Source organism: Amblyomma americanum, chromosome 4 (genome assembly GCF_052857255.1).
Source record: "Amblyomma americanum isolate KBUSLIRL-KWMA chromosome 4, ASM5285725v1, whole genome shotgun sequence".
Lineage (NCBI taxonomy): Eukaryota > Metazoa > Arthropoda > Arachnida > Ixodida > Ixodidae > Amblyomma > Amblyomma americanum.
This window is the reverse complement of record NC_135500.1, coordinates 138,128,611-138,153,200: the sequence shown is the minus strand read 5'-3', so window position 1 is coordinate 138,153,200 and position 24,590 is coordinate 138,128,611. Positions and strand designations below refer to the sequence as shown.

The 24,590-nt window shown below is 46.5% G+C and overlaps 1 protein-coding gene across 1 annotated transcript in view; it reads left to right on the top strand.

Moving 5' to 3' along the window:
* The window catches only part of Dbx (homeobox protein Dbx), a 96,238-nt gene that overhangs the window by 12,962 nt on the left and 58,686 nt on the right, over window positions 1-24,590 (top strand). Inside the window, exon 2 of the mRNA XM_077661820.1 lies at window positions 14,298-14,438. Coding sequence (XP_077517946.1) covers window positions 14,298-14,438 — 141 coding nt within the window. The remainder of the gene's footprint in view (window positions 1-14,297; window positions 14,439-24,590) is intronic.

Genomic DNA, 24,590 nt, shown 5'->3' with positions numbered 1-24,590 from the left:
CAATATTTTCTTGCCTTGGAGACCATTCCACTGTGATTAAGGTGAAATCTCGTTTAGACCGCTTCGTCATGCGCAAAATCATCGTTTTTTTTTTGTACTCTCTACGACGTCATCGCTTTTGGCCTGAACCAGGATCGCCGCGAATACGGTGCAACAGCATAGAAGAAATGGGGCTAATCATTGGCTCGCCGCACCTCGTTTCATTTTATGTAGTAAGCATTTAGTACGTAAAAGAGAATTCATTAACGAGGACACTCGGTGAATAAATTCACGATAATTCGGTGCGCCAGCAGACATGGTGTTATTTGGTATTTGTTTTTTTCTTGCGATATTGCTTAATAAGGAAGGGCAATAATCGTCGACTCTGATGCGTCATTTTTACAGACCATTAGCCACGCATATCAATATGGACCCGTTAAGGCAGGTGTCGCGCTATTTAACGCCTAGTAACCCTACGAGCGAAGTCTGTATCGTTGCCAACCTAATGAGCTCTGAAAGCCATGTTATTAGTATTCAGTCTGAATATCCTCCCCCCACCCCCATTTTTCCACGGTTCCCCAAGCACGGAAAGGGAGAGGAATCGGCAAAGGTATCTTTATTGGAAAAGTAATTACCTCTAATTAGCTGACTAATGCAGTTTGCTCGCAATAATGGAAATTCGCTCACACAGTTTGTAGTTTGTGTTTATATTGCGGCCAGAACTCCTTTGGCCCGCCCTGCACCCAGCATGCACCACGAACACGAATAAATGTAACAGCGCTCTTGGCGCACTGACACTTTTGTTCCTTCACCGTGTAAATGAGCGTAAGTTGAGCGGTTCTCCGGATGTGGTGAAGCGTAGACACCTAAAAGAGAGTCTGAAACGACAGGTTAATCAGACCGTGGTTAGTTAGATTAGGCATTCAAACACAATGATGACGACAAAAGCTCTGAACAAATGGACAAGTGTTATGGCTTTAAGTCCACAGATCGGGCTATCTTATGACTTGTAATCTATGTTGTCTCATTTCTTTTTTTAGTAGTCTTACTTCGCTTCTGAAAAAGAAAAGAATAACGGGTATAATGTCACCTCAAGTACTTAAAGCTCTTATGTGGGGCTAAAGATCTGGAGTTCTTCAGACATAAAAATGTCGCGTTGTATAAATTAATCTCAGTATTTTGTATAAATGAGAATTAAGAAAGAAAACGGGTTTATAAGTTTCAAACCTGAATTCTTGAAGACTGCGGGAGCACAATAAAGAACATTAACAGAAAAACAACCACAAAACAACAACTGAGCTGCCTCGTAACATGCTTAACGGCAGGTGTATATAAGCGCGGTAGAAAGGAAAAGAAATATGCTTTCAGGATGCACTAAAATGTGAGGACACCTTCAAAACGCATCTCATGAGCCACCAATGCAAAGCAAATACGCGGCTTAAAAAGTGCTTTAGTTTCTTCGTCAACACGAGGACAGGTACTTCGCCGCGTTATGTAAATTCACCTCGCTTATAACACGAAGGCTTAGAGAAGTTCGCGCGCAGCGAATAACAACGACTAGCGAAAGGCCGTTCTCTCCGCACACCGGTACTCCCCGAAATATGTCGCAACCCGAAGAAAAACCAAAAAAAGGCATTTATGCTTTTGTTCGTTTGTTTTATTTTCTTCCATTTCTTTCTGTTTATTGTTTCAAAAGTCTTCTCCCGTCTTCGGACCAAACAGCGTCCGAGGAAACTCCCGAATCCGCCTTACTTCTTTTTGGTTACAGGCTTCATTTATATTTACTCTTTTCTGCCTCCATATCGCTCAAGAGTGAGTTCCCGCTTAACGAGTTGTCCTCCACGCTTATTAAATTACCGAGCGCACGCGCCTACGCGGCGACGTTTCCGGACACTGGTCCCAGCGCTCACCACCGCCGCGCGCTGCTCTCGTCAGCACCGGAGCGCACGCGACACGGTTGAAGTCATCATAGCTGGGCTGAATAGCTGCAGCCGCAGCATTAATTTCAGCAATGCGACCAAGTGACCCTCTCCACCCCCCCCCCTCCCCCCCCCCCCCCTCCATCCGCGGAGCCCCCTCTTACGCCACCCATCTTGCCGGTACGAAGCCGTGGTGGTCTAAGCACTAAGCACAGCAGCACGGAACGCAGTGCGCATGCGCGACGCGGTACAAGAGCTGCGCACGCAAACACAGCTTTAGTATAGACTCCACCAACCTTCTCCAGGCTCCCTTTCCCGCGCGCACACGCAGACATACGAAAACCGCATACTCTAAAGCGTTTATACGGCACATAACGTGCGTTCCACACGCAAGAGGGCTTGCTTTCCCGCGCACGAGTATGCGCAAAGAAAAAGGCGAACGCACGCACGAAATAATCCGACACGCTGCAACAGTGCTACGCACACGCGCGCACATACACGGGTTGACGGCTCGGAGGTCAGGCAGCCAATTAAATGCTAATTACGTTGCGCGACGTCTTAATTGTGGAGCGCCGGACGAGGGGGGGAACAGTCATCCATCGCTGCTCCGGCGTCGCCCTCCCGCCCCCTCGACGACGCCCGACCGGCGAGGACCCGGGGAGACGCGGCGCGCACCTCGCGGCATTAGCCACTGCGTATGCGGTGTCCGCTCTTGAGCCGCTACGAGAGTGCTTCGCAGTCGCTGCCGTCAGACGTGGTCGCCGTTGCATTTCGCCGTTTTCTTTTTTCTGAAGCCATGTTTTTCATCTTGTATTTTTATTTCTTTCTCTCCGGTTAAGTCCGCATTCACGTTATAAGTTCACAGATGAAAACGAGCTTTAAAAGCTCAATAAAAATAACGTGTTGAGGTTCTTATCCCGCGAAAAGTTGACTGCAAGAAAGGAACAGCTGAAGTCTGTTGCAATAACTTTTTTCTTTTATTTACACTAGCCTATTCGGGACTGTGTTTTGTGCGAGTAACTATGCCCTGTTCTTGTTGCACACATCTCCCTCCTCAACTCGTATCTCAAAAAATAATGTGCTCAGGACAAGCCCCCATGCCTCGAAAAGAGGCATGGGGGCTGTTTGTGATGCGCGATGTAGGGGAATGAAGTCAACGCCAACAACTACTACGCAGCGAGATTGCTTAAATTTCTTCAATTTTTTTCTCTTCTCTACCCCTTTTCTTCGCCGGCTTCAGGCCAACAGTAAGATGAAGTGGATTTAAATTACAGGCTCCGCAGAGCTCGCGTTCCTCGCGAAGCGAGCTCCTTGCGCCAGTTTGGCCGCCAGAGGCCGGTCATGTCTAATAGATCGCACATCGCTGTTGCATGTCCCAGCTCGGGTGGAGCGGGTGTGCGTGGTTCCTCAATGGTGCAGCCCATACCATCCATCTTGACAGTCCTTGCACTGGATGCCCCGGAGTTGCGTCTTCCTTCCATCACTCTGCGCAGCGTTAACTGTTAAACCTTATAGAGCGTATAGAGTTCTTAAGACCCGCAGGACACGTCGTTGAAGATTAGAACTTTCTTAAAGTGAGAAGCATCTCCGCGCTGCGCCTAAGAACCGCGTATCTGGGTGAGTTTTTTTACCGTGCTATTGTTAAAAAACCCGTGCCGCAGAAAACGCGGCGTTGTTGTCGGAGTATAGTTGACTGTAGGCGAAAAATCCACGAATAATCCCGAGCGAAGCAACATAGGTGAGCCACCTAGGTTATGTGACCTTGTGGCGTCATCAAAACCTGCCCACTTTATGAATTGTGAGCAAACTGCCCACCGTGGCAGGTGGCAGATAAATTAATGCTTGTTCGCGAGAGGTTGCTCGGGGAGAGCAACCAGGGACGCACAAGGCCCACCGGCGGCAGCACCTACTATCGCGGGGCAGTGGTGCATCGCTTAACCGCTGCACCACTGCGCCATGAGCGGTGTAAGGAGGAGTGGTATAAGGATTTTCAGGGATCTGCAAATGTAAAATAGATGATGGCCAACTTTGCATATATGGGCATTAATCGATTAACGCTATCGCGTCATGCCCTTCCATTTTTTTCTTTATTTGGTCCGTAGACGAGGTTTTCAACACCCGATATCGTCTAATAGATGCAGTTCCAGCCTTTCCGTCTTTTTCCAAGTAGATTAGAACTGAGAAAATGTTGGCGTCTTTTTTTCGCAGCAGGTCACTCTTTCTCTCTTGACGTGATGAATGAATCGCACACACACAAACAAGAAATATTTAAGACGTGACTGCAACTCCGAAAGCAATCAAGCCAGTCCCGGTCATTCCTTCCAACTGAACTTTCTGGGCACTATACGCAAACCACACATACCGCTCACAAGAAGCATTTCCCATGTAACACTAATTTAATAGTTTAGCATACAGACGCCATATGTACACTACATACAGAGACGGATTCGCTGGATACGGCTAATACTTCTTGAACGCATTTTTTTTAGTTTCTCGTGGTTCGGTATTTTACATGTATGACACTCTTCCGAACTGTCCTTTTTACGTTTCAGTCACACTCTTCGAGTAAGTGGGTTCTTGTATCTCTTACTTAGGCCACCCCTCTTTCGCTCGCGTTAGATAACCTAAGAACGCGTGCCAGTGGTGCCAGATTAAAAAAAAACAACATTTAGATGCTGTATACCGACTCGTATGTTTCTGGAGTCTCTCTCAATCACTTTGATGAAATGGTTTCAACATTTTTATCGGGTACCCATATGTTTCCAAAACACGGTAGCCATGGCGCTTTCTGGCTGAGTAATCCTTAATAGCGCTTATTAAAATCAAATCACCATCTTATTCATCGGCCTTATATCTTCTATACCCGCGATCTTTTATCCCGTATTCTACGTACACCAGGACTTTATAATGAAGTGCGTCTTGAAAGTAATCATTGCTATCCTTGTTTCACTGCCTGTGGCGACAAGACGGTGTTCTGTGTTGGGTCATCCGTTCAACTTCATGTCAGCATCAGAGGCACCTCGGTGCATGCGAGAATATTCATGCAGGCATGACCGATGACCGTATATGGTGAGAGGGGCGGAAAAGTGCGCCTCCAGTTGCGTACATTGTCTGCCGATGACTTCGGGGTAACGCAAAGAATTTACCATCATATACTCCTGCCAAGATACAGGGACCGGTTGAGCTTTTTAGGATGAGTGTAGATGGGCTTCGCTCAAACTCGACTGCACGGCAGAATAGATGCGGAGGTTTGGGAGGAATTCTGCTCCCTTCCGGTTTACCTGCAACTTTCAATGCGTGATAATTAAACACATGGTGCAATTTATTACTTATATACCCCTCGATTATATCCCAAACAACCCCTGCAAACACTGGAAATGAATGAGAAGAAACCTACACAGCAGTGCTAACGCATGTGTAGTCCAACGGAAGCCCTTGGTCAGTGAAGAGCGCAGAGCGGTACTGGGCTTTGCCGTAATGTTCCTTCTAACAACGTTTACCCTAAGTTTTCTGCTTCCCAGGCAACAACTGAGAGGCTGAGAGATGAGGACGGCGACTGCTCAGACACTTTAAAAAATATACATCAGGCAAAAAAAAAAACTTCCTGGATCACAGGCGCCAAGAGAACACCGAATGTGTTGAAGCCATGAATGCAAAAACAAATGAAGCTTATTCGAATATGATGAAGGAATGTGCGTGAACAGCGCAGCACGTCAGCGGCTTTCTGGCAACGTGAACATTCAGCTGTTACGATTTCAGTTTTGCACCACCCTAAGGCCGGAATCCTGCGCGTAATGCCGCGACGAATACCCTCAAACGGTAATTACTTTTTGTGATGAGCAGCGCACTAGTTTATATCAATTGACCTGACGAGTGCAATCCCTCACGATGTCATCGTACGCCATGGCTCGAACAATGAGCAGTCAAGCATCCGGTTCCATAGGAAAAAAAGGTTACTGAAAGGCAGCGCTGCCCACTGAATTGCTAAATCGTTGCCGAAAAATAGCCTCCGCTTTTCTCAGTGGCATAGTTCAAACGGATCCGATGGATCACTTCTACATACAGCCAAGAACCTTCTTTCAACCGCAACTTGCAGAGGACCTGGATTATTGAGTAAAGCGAAAGCTGTCACATTCGGTTACTAGTTCTTTCATATATTAGCGACAGCATACTCCGCAGGACAGCATAAATAACGACTGAATAGATACCCTTGGTGTTGCCTATTTATTCGGCCAAAGCAACGCATATCAAATAAAAGAAATTAATATTCCCTTCCTATTTTGCTTTTGTTAAAGTATATACGTTTTCTTTGATAATAAACGCTCCGACACCCCTTTTTATACAGTGACCATGTCGACAGGAGCCCGCAGATTAGCACCTCGTTGCAAACTGAACGCATTAGAAAACCCAAATTTTTGGTATCCTGAAAACGTCCGAAGATCTGCCTGACCAAATGTTCTAGAGAACAGGTATATATGAAAGATTAAACGCACTGCACGTAGGCTTGCGCGCCTACAAAACGCGCAGACTCGATGTACACTAGCTTAGGCCCGCACGCACCAAGGCTATTTACGTGTAGGTGGCGCTGCCAAAGGCAAATAGTCCCAAAAGTGTCCTGCAGTAGAGCGCTCCAATCACGGTTCGAACCTTATGCTCTAGCCCTGAGAGAACTTTCTGAAGAGGCCAAACGTGATTTAGATGCAAATGATATGTTGCAAGGCCTCAAGGACGTTGCATATATGACGAACTGTTGGTCTTGAAAGAGGCACTGAAGTCAAATTTATGTATAGGTCTCTATCAATTCATTACCGTGTTTTAACGACAATGTGCCAACTTTAGCTGAAAACAGAACCTTTGTGGTCTACCATATATAAGGCATGAAATTAACTACCGGTACCGCCGCGGTCAACCGTATTTGCAACCAGACGGAGAATATGTCAACTTTTGAGCAGATGACTGAGCATACAGATCACATCGCCATCCAGTACCAACCGCCGATACCGAAGTCCATTGCAGTTTCGACGTCATCAACTCACGAGTGGCGTGAAAAAATATATTCCTTTTACAACTGGAAACTTCTCAACAACTGATGCATATTTTGCTACCTCACGGGGTCAGCAGAACCAGGAAGAAAACCTACAGATTTTTACTAAAACAAAAATTGACTGGAGTTGTCCTCAGTGTCCCTTTAAACACATAATAAGAGCTCTGCAGATCGATGTAAGCGCGAGTTTCGATGATAATTATTAATAATTGTTTTGTTTTTTTTTGGGGGGGGGGAGGAAATGGCGCAGTACCTGTCTCATATATCGTTGGACACCTGAACCGCCCTGTAAGGAAAGGGATAAAGGAGGGAGTGAAAAAAGAAAGGAAGAGAGAGGTGCCGTAGTGGAGGGCTCCGGAATAATTTCAACCACCTGGGGATCTTTAACGTGCACTGACATCGCACAGCACACGGGCGTCTTAGCGTTTTTCCTCCATAAAAACGCAGCCGCCGCGGTCGGGTTCGAACACGGGAACTCCGGATCAGTAGCCAAGCGCTCTAACCACTGAGCCACCGCGGCGGGTCGAATTTTGATGCCCGTCAGGATTTTCTGTATTCTGCTCCTGTTACGACAAGTGCCGTTAGTTTCTTTCCTACTGAAGTGCACATTATACATTGTCGCCGATGTGCCAAAGAGTCATCGTAAAGTTGTACAGTTCACAGTTCATCTGAGCACATACTATTGCTGCCAGCTTTGCAGTGTCCTGAACTCCTCCTATATATAGTTCACGCCCTGGTCACATCTTTTCTCTCGCCAAAATAGCGGTTTGGTTCTCACGGGCTCATCTTCCCAGCGTTGTCGCTTTTGCATTAATCTTCCTCTACTGCTCTTTATCTTTCACCGCATCTCATGGTGCGCCGCTACTTCAAATTCCGTTTCACAGCGGCGTCCCCGCAAGGTCCGGCCGGAACCCTAAAACCGCAGCCGGCGCATTTTATCGCTCTGGGAAATCCGGAGTCGCGTGCCGCGAAAGCCCATCGCCGCTCCATTGGTCGCTGATCGAGGCACGCGACGGCCATAAACGCCGCGGCTAACCTTACCCTGCCGGCTGTCCCGGGAGGCCCCGTCGGACGGTTCCCATGAAGCGCCTTCTCTATCCATACACGGCGGCCGCGGTGACAACACGCGTTGGGAAATGCCTGCGCCTGAGTATCTATAAACCAGATCCAAGAGAGAGAGAGAGAGGGGGGAAGAAAGGGAGAAAGGGGGGTGGTCAGCGTAACAAGGCCCTCTCGCCCCGCGCCTGCATTTCCTTTCTCTTGCACCCACTGCCGTGCGTTGTAGCTCCCGATAATATCTCTTGTGGTGCATTTCCCTTTTCGGGCTGCAGCCGTCACATCTCGGCACCCAGCGCGAGGCGCGACACCGGATCGCTGTGGGAAACGCCCACGTTGTGCGCGTGCGTGCGTTACGTCCCGCAATGGGTAGCGAGCGCAGGCATCACGTAGTTGACACAAGGGGGAAGGAGATGAGAGAGGAGGAACTAAGCCTGAGGGAAGGGCTGCTGGGGGAACAGAAGTAGATGGCAAGAGCAAAAAATGATCGCGAGGGAGCGGGGTATCGAGAGTGGGGCCCGAGGAGCAGTAGGAAAGGAACAACTGAGAGAAGGAAAGGGGGAGGGGGAAGCTGCAGACCAGGGACGGCGCTTCAAGCCACGCGCGTCATTTGTCAGCAAATAGACGTTTAATGGGGCGCGGCCGCGAGTGGCGCTTCGGGGCCCCGGAGAAGAGAACAGCGCGTCCGGGCTCAGAGACCGCGCCACTGCGCCCGCTTCCCAACGTGCACAACACTTCTCGACCCCCCCCCCCCCCCCCCAGCATAACGCCTCCTCTCTATCCACCTCTTTTCTCTCTCTCTCTCTCTCTCATGTAGCCTTTAGCACCCAAGAGCGCCCCCCCCCCCCTTTTCCCGCTCGCCTATCCCCTTTCCCGGTCTGCTTTTCGCAGCCGTTATCGCGTCATCCGCCAGTCGTTTCGTGTTTCTCCTGAACACGCTTGCAGGCTGCGTCTTTTAGCGCGCCAGATAACAAAACAATGGAGAGGAGCGACACGCTATAGCCTCGTTTGCTCTACTGAACGATAACGACAGAGGGCACGCGCGGGCGCTTGTTCCTCCATGCGCTTCTTCTTTCAATCCTTTCTTTTTTCCTCTCTCTCTCTCTCTCTCGCTCTCCTTATTCACATTTCTCCCCGACCTCTCCCCCCATCTTGCTCCTCCTCTTTGGCCGTGTCTTATTCGGCGCAGTCCGTCACCCGCTTCGTTTGCCCCTATACATCCCACCCAGTTGCTCCTTGCCCTCCGTACTTGTCGACAGGACCTTAAAAACACACGCGTTCACGATAGAATGCCATGCTTGTCCTCGGTATTGCCATTATTACTTCTTGCTTTCGCGAGTAGTGAATCAACAAGGCTGTCATTTCGATCGCTTCTGCGTCGTTGTCTATGTACTTCCGGGTGTTTGTGCGCGCGTCTCATCCGTACTCCGCAGCATAACCTCGAACCACAAAATGATACAAGCACACATATACGGGGTGTTTCAAATTACTCGATGAAGATTTTTCTTTCAAAAGCCGTGAAAGATATTTTTCTGCGGCCCGTGCGGGTGGATTTTATGGCAAACTGACAGTGTTTAGTTTATGGAGCGCAATAAAAATATTATTGATTAGCTAAAACTGTCTAATAAACAATTTAATTTTTCGACTTAAGGTCCAGGGTTATATTGCGAAACTGAGCGCCATCGACATCAAAAAAGAGCCCACTTTTTTTCTTATTCCAAATTGGCAGTGTCTTCGAACGCTTCTCAAGTTGTCTTTCCCACGCTGCAGATTCGGCAAATTGTGTCCCTGCAGGTGCTGTCGTCACGAAAACAGCATCAGCACCTTCTATACATTTAAAGACATGAACCTGATCATTTTATTTTTATTAAGTGCTAGAGTGAGGATATTTGCCAAACGTGTAACGTGAAAAAGCCAACCTTAGAGCATAATAATAATAATAATAATAATAATAATAATAATAATAATAATAATAATAATAATAATAATAATAATAATAATAATAATAATAATAATTGGTGTTGGGGGGAAAGGAAATGGCGCAGTATCTGTCTCATGTATCGTTGGACACCTGAACCGCGCCATAAGGGAAGGGATAAAGGAGGGAGTGAAAGACGAAAGGAAGAAGAGGTGCCGTAGTGGAGGGCTCCGGAATAATTTCGACCACCTGGGGATCTTTAACGTGCACTGACATCGCACGTTAAAGATCCCCAGGTGGTTTCAAAAAACCTCTTTTTCCTGTCCGATATCTCGAACCATAGTGCCGATTCTGGCATTTATGAAACTGAGCTCGACTTCGATGTTGACAGCCTTCAGTTTCCCGATATATTGTTGGACCATAAAACCAACAGCAAGGCTCTGTTTAGTTAGCGCAAGCTCATTGTTTTTTATTGCGCTATGTCGCATTTTATTAATGCCCACCTCGCCGCAGAGTCCACATGCGGAGACCACACCCGCGTATCTTTCCCGGCTGTTGAAATAAATATTTGAACTCAATAATTCGAACACGGTATTCTTTACGGTAAACTTTGTTTCTCCTGAGCCTTGAAGACGAATTTCAGCGTCTCAAAACAGTGCGAAGAACACGGACAATGACAAGAGCGGGCCCACAGAATAGACACACATAGCGCTGTGTGTGTGTGTGTCCCTTCTTTTCACTGCCCTGCTTCTTAGCGCTGTTTAAGATATGACGAACCAACTAGCCCGCACATATAGCTCTTAATATCCCAATGTATAGCCACGCTTAGTGCGGTACGCGCTTAATGCGGTTAGTGCGGTACGCGCTTGCACGCTCTGGGTAACTGACCAAAGAGCGATTGATTCATTGATCCAAAGTGCACTTCTGTTGTAGGACTGTTTAGTTGAACGTACTCAGATTTCCAGTGTTGCACAGCGCACTAAACTGAGAATATTGCGATAGAGCATCCGCCTCGCATTCGGGAGGTGCTGGGTTCGATCCCCAGTGCCGCCGTGTACCCACAGTTTTTTTTTTTTTAATTTACCCCCGCCTGGTGTTCGGCTCTTCTAGGGTGAGATGCTTGGGAAAGGGTCTTGGACCAAACCGTTGCTTTGACGGGTCAGAGATAAGTTCCGCCGTCAAGCAGCCCTAAATCTGCCTCGTGCGGTAGAAGCCCATTTGAGGCCCTTTTTCACGGAAAGGGTGGCCTTCTGGTGGAGAATCCGCCTTCCACCGCGCTCCACATCGACTTATTTCCGGAAACTCCTTAGCATTCGCTGTAGCATCGATTTCCCTGCGTCGAGTTTGCAGGACTCGAAATCCATAATGAGATCCAAAAGTTGGCAAAAGCAAACGTCACAGTTTTGCAAGTTTTCTTCAACAACAAACGCTCATTTTAATCGCTGCAAAATATATACTTTGCTGTATTACCTACCCGCCGCGGTGGCTCAGTGGTTAGGGCGCTCGACTACTGATCCGGAGTTCCCGGGTTCGCACCCGACCGCGGCGGCTGCGTTTTTATGGAGGAAAAACGCTAAGGCGCCCGTGTGCTGTGCGATGTCAGCGCACGTTAAAGATCCCCAGGTGGTCGAAATTATTCCGGAGCCCTCCACTACGGACCTATTCGTTCCTCTCTTCTTTCACTCCCTCCTTTATCCCTTCCCTTACGGCGCGGTTCAGGTGTCCGCCGATATATGAGACAGATACTGCGCCATTTCCTTTCCACCAAAAACCAATTATTACTATTATTGCTGTATTACCAGAAATACTGCTAGTATCATGCTTGCGGACAGCCGTGCTTGTTTGCTACGAGCTCGCGCTCTTGTTACCTTCTTTTTTATTTACGTGGACATGTAAATAAACGTTGGACTTGAGAGCGGCATCGGGTACTCCTTCTCGCACAAGGAAAGAAATCACACTAGAACTAACTGGCCATTGTCCCTTGAGCACAAAGAAAGTGATTGTTTTGAATTCGATTCCACTGCAATTTTTTTCCATTCAATTCCTTCTTTTTTTAAAGAAACGCCGAGATACACGGTACTCTTTTGCACTTTTTAACGTCGGCTCCTGTTGAGGTTTCGTGTCATTTCAGTATGCATCCACTGTGCCCATTTTCATTCCTGACTATTATCGGCATCTGCTTGTCCCATTTCTTTATCGCTGCTCTAAATACCCTCCTCTTTCACGAGGTCACCTTTTATTATGAGCTCTATAAGGTGTTCCTTGAAACGCGATAACGTTCATAACACTACCCACTTAAACCAAAAACCGCCCGCCAGTTACGAAGAATAATATTGAATTTCAACATTGCTGAAGCAGGCGTCTTTTCGGTGCTGACGTTTTTCAAAACACTTTACGCAAGACTTCAAGAATGACAAAAATATTGTTTTACGCACTCTTATTTTTGCTCACTCCACTCGTGCTAACAGCAATTATGATTAACACCGCATAGCACTAAAAAGTAAATACATTTCTCTTTCTAAGGAGCTCAATCTTGTTTTTCTATCATAAGCGGCAAGTCCACAGCGATCGCGCAAACATTGTGATAAAAGTACCATGGCCGCGCAAACGTGGACCTACGCCTTAACATTTCGCTCAAGGGCTGCAGAAGCAGCTCTCTTTTTGGTGGAATAATTATTCAGAAAACTTCACACAAGTATGCGAGTTGAACGGAAATGCCTCTTTGGTCACTTGGTATTTTGCTCTTTCCATATGTATAAACTGAAAGCCGTATTAACATCGAATATTATTGAAAATCTAATTGATTTATCTTTGCAGTGAGCTAAATATTGTTTCTTCAGCATTAGCGAAAAGGACACAGTAACGGCGCAAATACAGGGTGTTTTAGCTAAGGTTTTAGACAATATTTAAGAATAGGCTTTTTGAGCTCGAAGAGCGAATTTTTGAGTATAATATTGTCAGCAGTGTAGTACGTCCGAATGAAGCTAAGACTTGATAACTAGCAGGCTTGTTAACTAATATTGAGTAGTCCCTTTTTAACTATTACTGTTACGCCTCTTAACTATTGAGAGGCGTGTAGCCCACCGTAACTAATAAGCATATCAGCTTTCAGAACTTCGATAGCGCGGTAGCCCTCGTCGCTATGGCCCCACAAATTATGGCTAAATCGCGCCAAAATACATGCGCTTTCGAGAAGCTTGCAGGCAAAGCAACCTCTCCAGTGCACGTAACCCGTCGAAATAGCCAAAAATTGTGGGGCCACAGCGCCGAGGGTAACAACTTTCGCGAAATTCTTAAAAACTGATATGGATAATAATTACGGTGGGCTACGCGCCTCTCAATAATTAAGGGGCGTAACAGTAATAGTTAAAAAGGAACTATTCAATATTAGTTAACAAGTCTGCTAGTTACCACGTCTTATCTGTATTCTGATGTGCTACTGTGCAGAAAATGCAATGCCTAATAAAGCGCCTTTTAACACCATAAGCCTATTTTTAAAAACTGTGTAAAGTCTTAGGTGAAACACCCTGTACACTAGAAGGCGACTTTTTGTTCGTGTACTCGACTTGAGGATAGGTAGGCTCCTCATTTCTTCAACCAAAGCAGGAAAAAGCATAAATGTCACTGAAAATACTTCGTTTTACTTTCTCTTAAAACTGGCGACGCTTTCAGTTTCAGAAGCTCAGAAAAGTAAAGTCGATTCCTTGGCTATGTGATCACACTCTCTGACTGAGAGCCAGTCCGATAAGTCATATTTTAATATTAGCACTATGATTTCATGCGAACAGCCCAGTTGTCCCTGCATTTAGCTACGTTCCACGGTTAAGTCGCCAGCCGACCTTAAGAAGCTTAAAAGTGACTCAAAACTAAATAATCTGACCAGTACCTCCACCAAATGTCATGTGCACAACTGAAAGCAACGCAATGATGTCTGCAAGTAGCATTATACTCAGAAATTCGGTAGTTTTTCGAGTGGAAAATTTTTTGTTGAGTCCCGGTAAGGTCTAAATTATTAGAAGAAAAGTATAGAGCTGCGAGAGTCCAGAAGTAACTGTATATAGTCGAGCTGCTGTGATATTGAATTTTCAAGTCTTCAAACCGTATAAAGGACAAGGGCTCTATGACGTCACTGCCCTCTCCGCGCAGAAAAGTTCAGCCTTTAAATCTACAATGCGCGAGAATTTAAACAACATGGAGTGCTTTACCTCAAGCCAGGAAATTATTACACGTTTCAATTTCTTCAAATGGCGGCCAACATTTGTAGCAATAAGAAAAAAAACTGCTCATCATATGTTTCCAATCCGTAATCATAAACCGACAACAAACTATTTCTGCGCTCTTTCGTTTTTCTTAAACTATTTTTTTTCTCCGCGTTGTGCAGGAGGAAAGCCTGACCTGCGGGATCTGTTCGAGCAGCTGAGGACAAATTCGGGCTTCCTTCCCCGGTGTTTCGTGACGGAGAGGCCGAAATACCCGCCATGCAAGGATGAGAAGGTTCCCGGTGGCATCCCCTGCGTCCCTGGTGAGTTTCTGCTTTTTTTTTTGCTTACATACCGCTCTACAGACTCATCGTTAAGCCTGTCCACTTCCCATAGTTCGTCGTTCTTTAAAAAAACGACGGCTAAATCAACAAAGGAAGAAATATACACAAGATAATATGCGTAGTCACCTTCGTCTTACTCCAAATGAATTCGCTTCGCAAGGTGCCCTTCGGTTCTTTCCGAATTGTGACTGCTCACCTGCGCCTGTTCCAGTCAGTCCAAAACATGAGCCAGAGGAAAAGGTCACATGCTCGTTCACCATGGCTGAGCTTATTGCTGCAATTGAAGACACCCGCCCTAACACTGCACCTGGTCAAGACGGTGTATCTTACGCCCTATTCCGGAATGTGGACGCCGAAGCATTTGACTTCACCTCTCAGAATTTTTAACGAAATCTGGACATCCAGTGAAATCCCACCCGATTGGAAACATTCAGTGGTAGTTGCGATACCAAAGCCCGGAAAATCACCCACAACTCTTGGGGCCCTACGGCTGATTTCTCTTACCCTAACTATTTGTAAGCTGTAGGAAAAACTGCTTGTCACTCGACTCTCCTGGTGGCTCGACCATCGTAAGAAATATTCGTCATCCCAAGTTGGTTTCCGACCAGGATACGGAGCTGAGGATGGCCTTGACCGCTTTGCCAACGACGCGCTACGTCACTCACCTCACAGCCGTCTCGTTCGCACAGTCCTAGCAAGAGATATCACGAAGGCCTACGACAACATTCTCCACGGAGCCATTCTCAACACTATGTCATCACTTGGCACGCCTTTGCAGCTATGTTGAGCAATTCATGCTTTTCTTCCACAACGGACATTTGCTATCCGCGTTAATGGTAAACCAACAGGCCACTTCATTTCTAATAGCAGAGTACCGCAGTGCTCAGCTTTAGCCCCAACTCTATTTAACATCGCATTCATTCCTCTGATACGCAGCCTCTCCACCCTTCCTAATTTTCAAGTTCTAGCATATGCAGACGACATCACTCTCTGGTCCACAAACCCCTCAGCTAAGGTGCAGCAGGACTCCCTGCAAAATGCCCTCATCTTCTTCACAACTTTCTTGTCAACACTGGCCTCTCCCTACACCTATCCAAATCCTGTTATGTCCATGTGGGCAATAAAGCTAGCCGCCGTATTTTCGAAACCACTTCGTTCGTGCTCACTACTGACAATGCACCACTTCCTGAAGTGCAACATACCAATGTATTGGGCCTGCACGTTCATGCTTCAAGCAAAGACACGGCTTGGTTGTCAGCTATGCGCAAGAGTGCTATGAACACACTTGACCTCATCCGCAGAATATCGAGTCGCTTTGGAGGTGCCCGCTCAGATACAGGTCGTCGACTTGTTCGTGCTGTCTTTCAACCTCGGCTCCTATACCAGGCTCAGTTTCAACAACTTACGAAACGACAGTAGTCTACACTTGAACCACTCAACCACGAAGCCATGCGAGTCATTACTGGCCTACCCCGAGCAACTCCTATTTGTCTGCTGCAGGAGTATGCGCAGCTCAACACACTGGAAGATTTAATTACCCAGCGAGAAACAAATAGAGCGCGGAAAGTTTCTCTTCGTCCGATATTCAAGCCTCGACCACCTCCAAGGGACTGCTGTCACATTACATCAAACAAGCCTGCTCGTCGTAACAAGTCGGAGTTCTCCTCTCCGCCGTTACCACCAGCTTTTGATACGCAACATGATGGCTGCATCCTTTACACAGATGTCGTCATAACCGCAACGGGGGATCAACTGCTTTTATAAGCCCGACACACCCTCAACTCTACATCCGCCAAACCTACTGTACTGACACTTCATCATCTCTTGCCTTGGAGCTGCAAGCGATTTTAAATTCCATAGGAGCTTTACCTGACGACGCTCCTTATAACCAGGTGCACCTATTTACTCATTCACAAGAAGATCTGAAGCGTCTAAAGAAAGTCCGAGGTACCCTTCGGTTTCCCAGGCCATATGATGCTGCTTGTCAACCTTACCCGGTGCCTCTACTCATCCACTGGGTTCAAACGCGCACAGATGTCGATAGCATCGTACCTGACATGATATCCCGTTTAACGGACGTTCCACAAACTCCATCTGTCTCTTTGCCACCAGATCCACTTCTGGCACATTTAACATCTTCAGCCTCCCTCAGGCAGCGTACACGTGCTCTTATAATAAGTCCCCGGGAAACCTACCCCCTTCTCCCCAACCTATCACGGGTGGAGAAGGTCTCTCTGAGGCGGCTGCGGGTCGGAGTGGCCGTTACGCCTGCAGTTCGCCACCAGAGGCAAAGCGAGCTAGAAGATTCTTGCACTAGAAAAATGCCCTCACTGCGAAACACCTGCTTCTGACTCCACTGTCCACCACCTACTGTGGACATGCCCAGGAACTTCGCTGGTGCACGCTCGCGTTCTTCAAGAGGCAGGCCCGTCTTCAAACAATGACTCCAATTTCGACTTGTGGCTAACGAAAAACATTTACACCCAAAGATTATGTTACTTTTTACACATAACCGGACTTCATGCCTTTTTTGTAACGTATTATAACGTTCGTTAATGACATCACCTTTTATGGCGTACGGCACATTTAGCGTCACAAATAAAGAAATAAATAAATATGCGTAGTCCCACGAGTTCTAACTGTGTGCACTTTTTCTTGTCACTTCGCATGTAAAATGAATGGCGTATGCCCGTTGTCAAATTTAAGTCCCGCGTAGTTATTTACAACATCATTAAAATTATGACACTCGTGAGCCTGCTTTACCGATTTAGCTAAAACAATCAGTAGCCTTTTCTGCCGCTTTTCTAAGGCTTTGAGGCTAAGATAAATAATAAATAATAATAGTGCTGCAGAAGCTGCCGAGTGCGAACCTTTTTTTCCCCCTTCCAGAAAGTGAAATCGATACAGGCTTCACGCTTGAGGTGTCACAACAATGTTCTCCATCACTTACTTAAACGAAAGCACTACAAAAAAAGGCGAAAAAACCTAGAAATATGATAAAGGGCAAACTCCCGCAATCATCTTTCCAATACATTCATATATCGGAGTGATTAAAAAAAGTAGTCTAATAATAGCACGGCCTATCGCCGCCGGAGCTCATAACATACTCGGACGTTGAGCGCCAAATTACTTGAAAACAATTAAACAAAGTTAATATGACTGGTTGGTCCACCTCGTCCGCGGACAGAATTTCAATTATCTCGGTCTGCCTTTCGCCGATGCATGTAAAAACTGATATCGTCCAGACGGCGCAAAAGCTCCCAATCCGGCGTACATATTTATCGAATCGCGACAGCGATCGCGTCCTCATCTCGTCGACTGGCGATGTAGGGAATTCATACGCACCCTTGTCCTCATTCGGCGCTTAATTAATGCGGGCCACGGTTTAACGAATTACGACGACGACCGACCGACTTAGCGCCCGTCTCATTACCGCTTCAGCGTCGCGCGGGCATTTCCTTTTTATTAACTGTCATCTCAGACGTGTTATTATCTTTCGACACTAGGCGGCGCTTTGGTTGCGTCGCGGAGAGAGTAATTAACGACGGACCTGAAAGCGGGCGTAGATTTCTATGCTCGCATTTATTCGCGCACCTTTTTCGGGCCAGGCACAGAGAAACGGTGCGAAGAGTGACAATAACTGCTGTTTTTCTATTTATTTCATCGAGCTTGCGAAGAATAAGCATACAGGCAGAGTTACGAAAACATGTCCATAAGGTGTACGCACGCGTAAGAGCAGCGGCGCCTTGCTAGCAGGTAGCAAGGAGTACGTAGATACAAATTCAGAAAATGTTTGCTACGAAGTTGCAAGTCGAATTAAATGGCTCTAACCAAGCTCAGCTGACAATTTCAAAGCAACAGAGCTCTCTTTCTGTTCGTGATTGCGTCATAGGTAGAGATATCGACGAGCTAAAATTTCTGCGGTACAGTTGCTGTGCATACATACGGACCTATACGGTATAGAGCACGAAAGTGCACTGCCACAGTGCAGCAGTGACGTTTTCACAAAGTTTTTCTTATTCAATTCGCTTTATTTTCAATAGCCCCCTGGGGTATCATATAAGGGGTGCGATTGCAGAAGCAATACTACCAGGACTTTCACAACAGTTCATTGGAAATGCTCTTTTAAACTTCAATGAAATGATGGTGTACATGACATGCCGTGCAGCTAGCTGTACGACGTGCGAAAGACAGTTTCAGTCTGTATAGAGCACTACCGAAAAAATTAAGCCAAAAAGTGGCGTTTCTTCTAATACAAGGTATCTATGCATGAACGCGTAAACCAGTAAATCACCGTCTTTAAACAGCGGCAAAACTCGATCCGTTAAATACGTGATTATGAAATGACACTTGTGATTGCAAAACTAATGGGTTCGTTTCAAGCCAATGACACCCGCTATACATAATCGCGGCCGTGTGGGACCAAGTGGCTGCAGAGAAACTCTCGACGGCTCCAGGTTGACGGAGTGGCGTAAACTACAAGGACAGGCTCGCCCGAAGCGTGTTCGTGTTCTGATAAGGCCAGACACGTTCCATGCCCTCTGTGTTTATTTCCTAATGCTTGATATGGCGTACCCCTTATCTTTGTGAGAGTTAACGCATATGCGTCTTGCACATAGGTTTCCTTATAAAACAGGCGACATTTTGCAATGCGAGCAAATGAAGCTTCGCAGGTTTTTAACGATGCGCTTTATTCTGAAATACTGGCTTGGTTAAGAAAAATGTTGGCGCCTGGTGAACGGTGGAAATAAAGGTGACTGCCGTAGAGAATCAAGCCGCCACTTTGTAACCTTTGTAAATACGTGCATCGGCACAGACATCGATAGTTCGAAACAGGTGAATGAAGAATTAAAAAGTTATTTTGTGTGGAAACAACTGTCATGAAGCAAGGGAGTGTACAATGTGCTTTTTTTTTTTAAGTGAGACGCTAAGACAGCTTAACTAAACGCAGCAGGACGTTAGGACTCTTGCACAATTTACACCCATATGAATGTATTCCGTTACAGCTAGACTGGTAATGGTTATGGTGATGGTAATGTACGAGTGTATACCATGTTCTGAGCTTGCACGACTACTTCTATTTATACAGACAAGATAAGAATTATCTCTGTGCACTGGCAAATGACGCCGCTGGCCTCCGGTATAACTTTGCGCATTCCAAACGCGCACGCCACTGCGATCTAGTTTTCAGCACTGGCCTGCGAGTATATAGATTTTATCAAGTGCCATGTAGCAACGTAGTGCAATCTCTCAATATGTTTTATGCGCTGTTTGAAACACAGAGTGTGGGCTATAATGTCCAAATGAACCTTTAAGAGTAACATTTAACCCACGCCTCAATGGAATATTATTATTATTATTAATTGGCTTTTGTGTGGAAAGGAAATGGTGCAGTATCTGTCTCATATATCGGCGGACACCTGAACCGCGCCGTAAGGGAAGGGATAAACGAGGGAGTGAAATAAGAAAGGAAGAGAGAGGTGCCGTAGTGGAGGGCTCCGGAATAATTTCGACCACCTGGGGATCTTTAACGTGCACTGACATCGCACAGCACACTGGCGCCTTAGCGCTTTTCCTCCATAAAAACGAAGCCGCCTCGTTCGGGCTCGAACCCGGGAACTCCGGATCAGTAGTCGAGCGCCCTAACCACTGAGCCACCGCGGCGGGTCAATGGAATAGTCCCAGAAATGATTTAGTTGCTCGCATAAACTACCATTACGCGCTGAAACCTTAGCCAGCGAATGCGGTTTCCTTAGACCAAAGCTTTTTCTAATTCTCTTTCGACAACAGCAGTGTCTTTAAGTCCTCCACTGTGGTTACCTGGTACTGTGTTCCACCTCTGCATATTGGTAACTGCATACCCCCCCCCCCCCCCCCTTTTTTTTTGCAACTCCTGAGGTTTCCTTTTGACCCCTGATTTTTGTTGGTATATATGTCAGATTTGCCTGACGCTCTTCATTTAGTCGCTCTGAGGCATGCACATAATAAATTTTCTTTCATACTTATATAGACCCAACAATATTATTGTTTTCTTTTGTGCCATTCACTTTCTCTTTATTTAGCATGCGTCCCATTGCTTTAAATTGAGGAGCAAAGCAGGAGAGCTTGGCAGAACACACATTTATACATTTTAACGGCCTATGTGGTTAAGGGTAATTGGTTTTGACGGCCTATATGGTTAAGGGTAATTGGTTTTGGCGTCGTATAAAGGAAACACCGTGCGTGATCTGAAGCATACGATAGGCCCCGGATAAATTTCAGCCACATGGATTTATTAAACGCGCACCGAATTATAAACGGGCGGTTTTCGTTTATTTGTTGTATTTCACCTTGATCGATACGAAGCCGACATGAAAGCCTCCAATTCGTGCTCAGTATCCGAGCCTCATATTCACTGCGCTACAGTCAGGGATTAAGTTAAGTCGAAGCTGGATATATAGAACTCAAATGGGATATCGAAATAGTTCGATATATGGATAATTCGATACAGAAACATGGCAAGAGATAAGCTTATCTGTAACCTATTGAGGCAAGAATGCATTGCACCCATGCTGTAGACGCGCTTCTTGTAGTGACGTGCCGGCCGTTCGCTATGCGTTGCTAAGCCTAACCTACTTCACATCGAAGGCACAGCGTACAGTACTAATGAAAATAGCCGCTGCCGAACATAGCACGTCTAATCCTGTTATCAGCACAATATAAATAGAATAATCGCGCATTAAAATTAAGGTACAGTGGGTTTCCGCAATGCCTTTGACAGCGAAGCGAGCGAAGCACGCGAGGCGAGAGCCGCCACCAGGCTTCACCGCACGATAGTGAATCGGCGTGGATAAGGGGTACAAGAGATCGAACGTCACCCTCACGCACACCCCACGTTCGCCTCATCACACGGTTTCACAGCGCTAGCGGTGCCAGCAGACGGCCAACCGCCGCCTAGCCGATCCATCTTTGCACGCGAAAAATTATCGAAGTGCGCCATAAGGAGAAGCTCCACTTCCAGTGGTGCGGAGCGCAGTTCTATACATCGAACGACCGGCGGGATTGGAATTCGATATACTGGTCAAGTTTGTTGTATCTTTACGTAGCATTTTCGAAGGAATAATCGGTTTGTTCGATATAGCCAATAATTCGGAATATCACGGTTCGATAAATCTTGTCTCGACACTATTTCAAAATTTTAACAACAAACTGCATGCCCGTTACGTGTACAAACGAGTTTCTGTTCTAAGCACGCTTAACGCCGACAATGCGATCGGTCGAATGTTAACGCAGAAACTATGGAAGGAACAATACGCTGAACAAATACAAATGTAATAATAACGGACTCAGTTAAAGCGCATATATGCCTGCAAACTATCGATGCTCGACATAATAATAAAGCCACCGCGGTGGCTGAGTGGTTATGGCGCTCGGCGGCTGACCTGAAAGACGCGGGTTCGATCCCGGTCGTAGCGCTCTAATTTCGATGGAGGAAAAATTCTAGAGGCCCGTATATTGTGCGATGGCAGTGTACGTTAAAGAAACCCAGGTGGTCAAAATTTCCGGAGCCCTTCGCTACGGCGTCCCTCATAGCATGAGACACTTTGGGACGTTAAACCATCATAAACGTAATTAAACATAATAGTGCGGAAAGAAATACCTCACCAAACACCCGCTGCCACTCACGGCATAAAGACGAAATGCGAACCATTGAGCCGTCTTTCTTACTCTCAGGAAGCCTTTTCTTCAAAAAGGACACCGCGTCTTCATATATTTCTTCGCGTATTACTTTCCATTCGCAAAGACCTGAACGCATTAGGCAGCCGGCAATTATACAGAGCGAAAGAGATTCTAGTCTGCTCTTGGCACAGATGTTTCTCACGTGTCTATTGTTGCGCCTTTTTTTTCATTTCTTTAGTGTGCCGTTGCCTCATTTTTTTTTATTCGGGCTCTCTTTGTCATTGAAATTCTCTTCAAGCTCAATAAAAGAAAAAGCAAACATAGAAGGCAACGGAGTGCAAAGCGTTCGCGTGCGGCATCGGGACCACGGCTGCTCCGAGCTGATGGTGCTGCGAACTTCTTTCTTTTTTTTAAGGAGCTATTAAGAAGCAATTAGGAGTATGCGTTTAACACACGCCCGTTGTCGCGGTGTTAACGACGCTTTAATAAATGGACCCTCGGCACGAGTTCGCCTCGCGCTGCCACTGCCTCGCTTATATGTATGCATATATGCGTGTAAGCGACCTCGGAGGGCGTAGATATTATTCGAAAGAGGCTGAAAAGTATATTTATATACAATGAATGAAAAAAGAAAACTTGAGATTGAGCGAAAACGAAGAGGGAAGTGTGCGATGCCATGACATGAGTACTTTGCTCGAAAGGGTGCTAACGGGCGTAGCGATTATGCGAGAGTTAAAAGGCTCTGGCAGCTGGCGCTTGCTGTGAAGCTTTTGAATTAGGAAGCAAATAAGGCGGGTAGGACAAGGCGAGAGTTGTCGTTCGTAGCCACTCCAAGTGCGGGTACTGAGTGGAGTGCAACGCCCCGGCCTACTAGCAGTACACCGATGCCAGTCGTTTGGCCGCCTGAGTTCTTGATAAATGATGCTGATAAAGACTGGTTCCCTGGGTTTAGCGTCAGTAGTAGTAGTAGTAGTAGTAGTAGTAGTAGTAGTAGTAGTAGTAGTAGTAGTAGTAGTAGTAGTAGTCCAACTGAACTTCGTTATGACTATATGTTTTATAACGAAGTAACGGATATAACAACGGGATAACAATGAAGGATTCCCATTGGAAGCTCGGTCAAAACGGGCGATAACGAAGCTACGGCTATAACGAAGTATCGCCGGGCCCCTTCAGTTTCGTTATAACGAGGTTTGACTGTTAGTAGCTGTAGTAGTAATCGAAGTAACTGGAGGGTGGTAACCACGGGTACGTAGAAGAGTTACCGTGGAAAGAGAAAATGGCGAGCGTTGAAAAATGCGCAACCTTGGGTGGCTGTCACAAGAATCATCCGGGGGGGGTGGGGTGATAATCATCGGAGGAGGAGGGTTACCGTGGAGGGAGGAGGGTATGGGAAAAGTGGAGGAATGCGCAACCGGAGGGTGGCTGTCGCGGGAACCATCGTGATGGTGGTTGCTGTGGAAGTATACGGAGGAGGGTTACCGGGGAAGGAGGACAGTATGGCGAGAACGGAGCAATGTAGCACGCTCCATCAGCGGGTAAAACTAAAAAGTGTGACCTATAACGAAACTTATAGGCATGCCGCTCCCAAATTCATTGCTTCAATATATCTCGAAATGACAATACCGCAACAACTGCACGTCACTGAATATTGAAGTACACAGTGGGTACCGCCCTGTGACTTTTTTTATCCTTCTGATATATTTGGTCCTAGATGTGTGTCTAACACGACGATGTCAGTTTCCTCTAGGGAAGAGGTCTTCCCTTTTTAACTACGCCAAGGATTGATGAGAATGATACGGGCACGCTAAACTAAGCGAGAGCCCGATCAATGTGCACACGTCCTTGCGCTCTTAAGGAGGCCCTAAAGTATCTTGATGTAAATGATAGCACATTACCCCAACGGCCCTTGCCTCATAAGCTTTGGGGCCAGTGGACACATCGCCCATGACCTCGACCGGTAGTGTGCAATGTGTAAGAGCCCCGACATTACCTTCTTCTGCTCTCCCTCCTTTTAAATATTACGAGCGAATGGGCAGTGGCTTCCCTGTCCTGTGTAAATTTTCGCAATTTTCATAAAATTTATGGGCTGCTACCTAAAGCGTTGCGCCCTGAGCATGATAATTCCGTCTGGCAAGCGCAGGTTTCAGCAGCCTGGTTTCGTTTAATATCGCTGGCGTGTTGTAGGATGAGGTAGGGCGGGCATGGCAGATCCGAGAGCTGTAAATGCGCCCGCAAAAGCCGCTTATGAGTACTGCGTCCTCTCTATAGCTTTGTGTTTTTTTTATTTTTTCTTCTATTGCCGTTAAAGCCCCGGTCCACATCAAAGCTCGAAACTCGCTTTACAACTCACGCGCGTGTTGTGTTCAGCCATATATGCAAGAAGAATTTAGAAGGGCAAGACGACAATAGCGTCTGAGGAAGACATAGAGGAAAATCAGTAAGAAGCCGGTTTATTATTATATTTAACGGAGT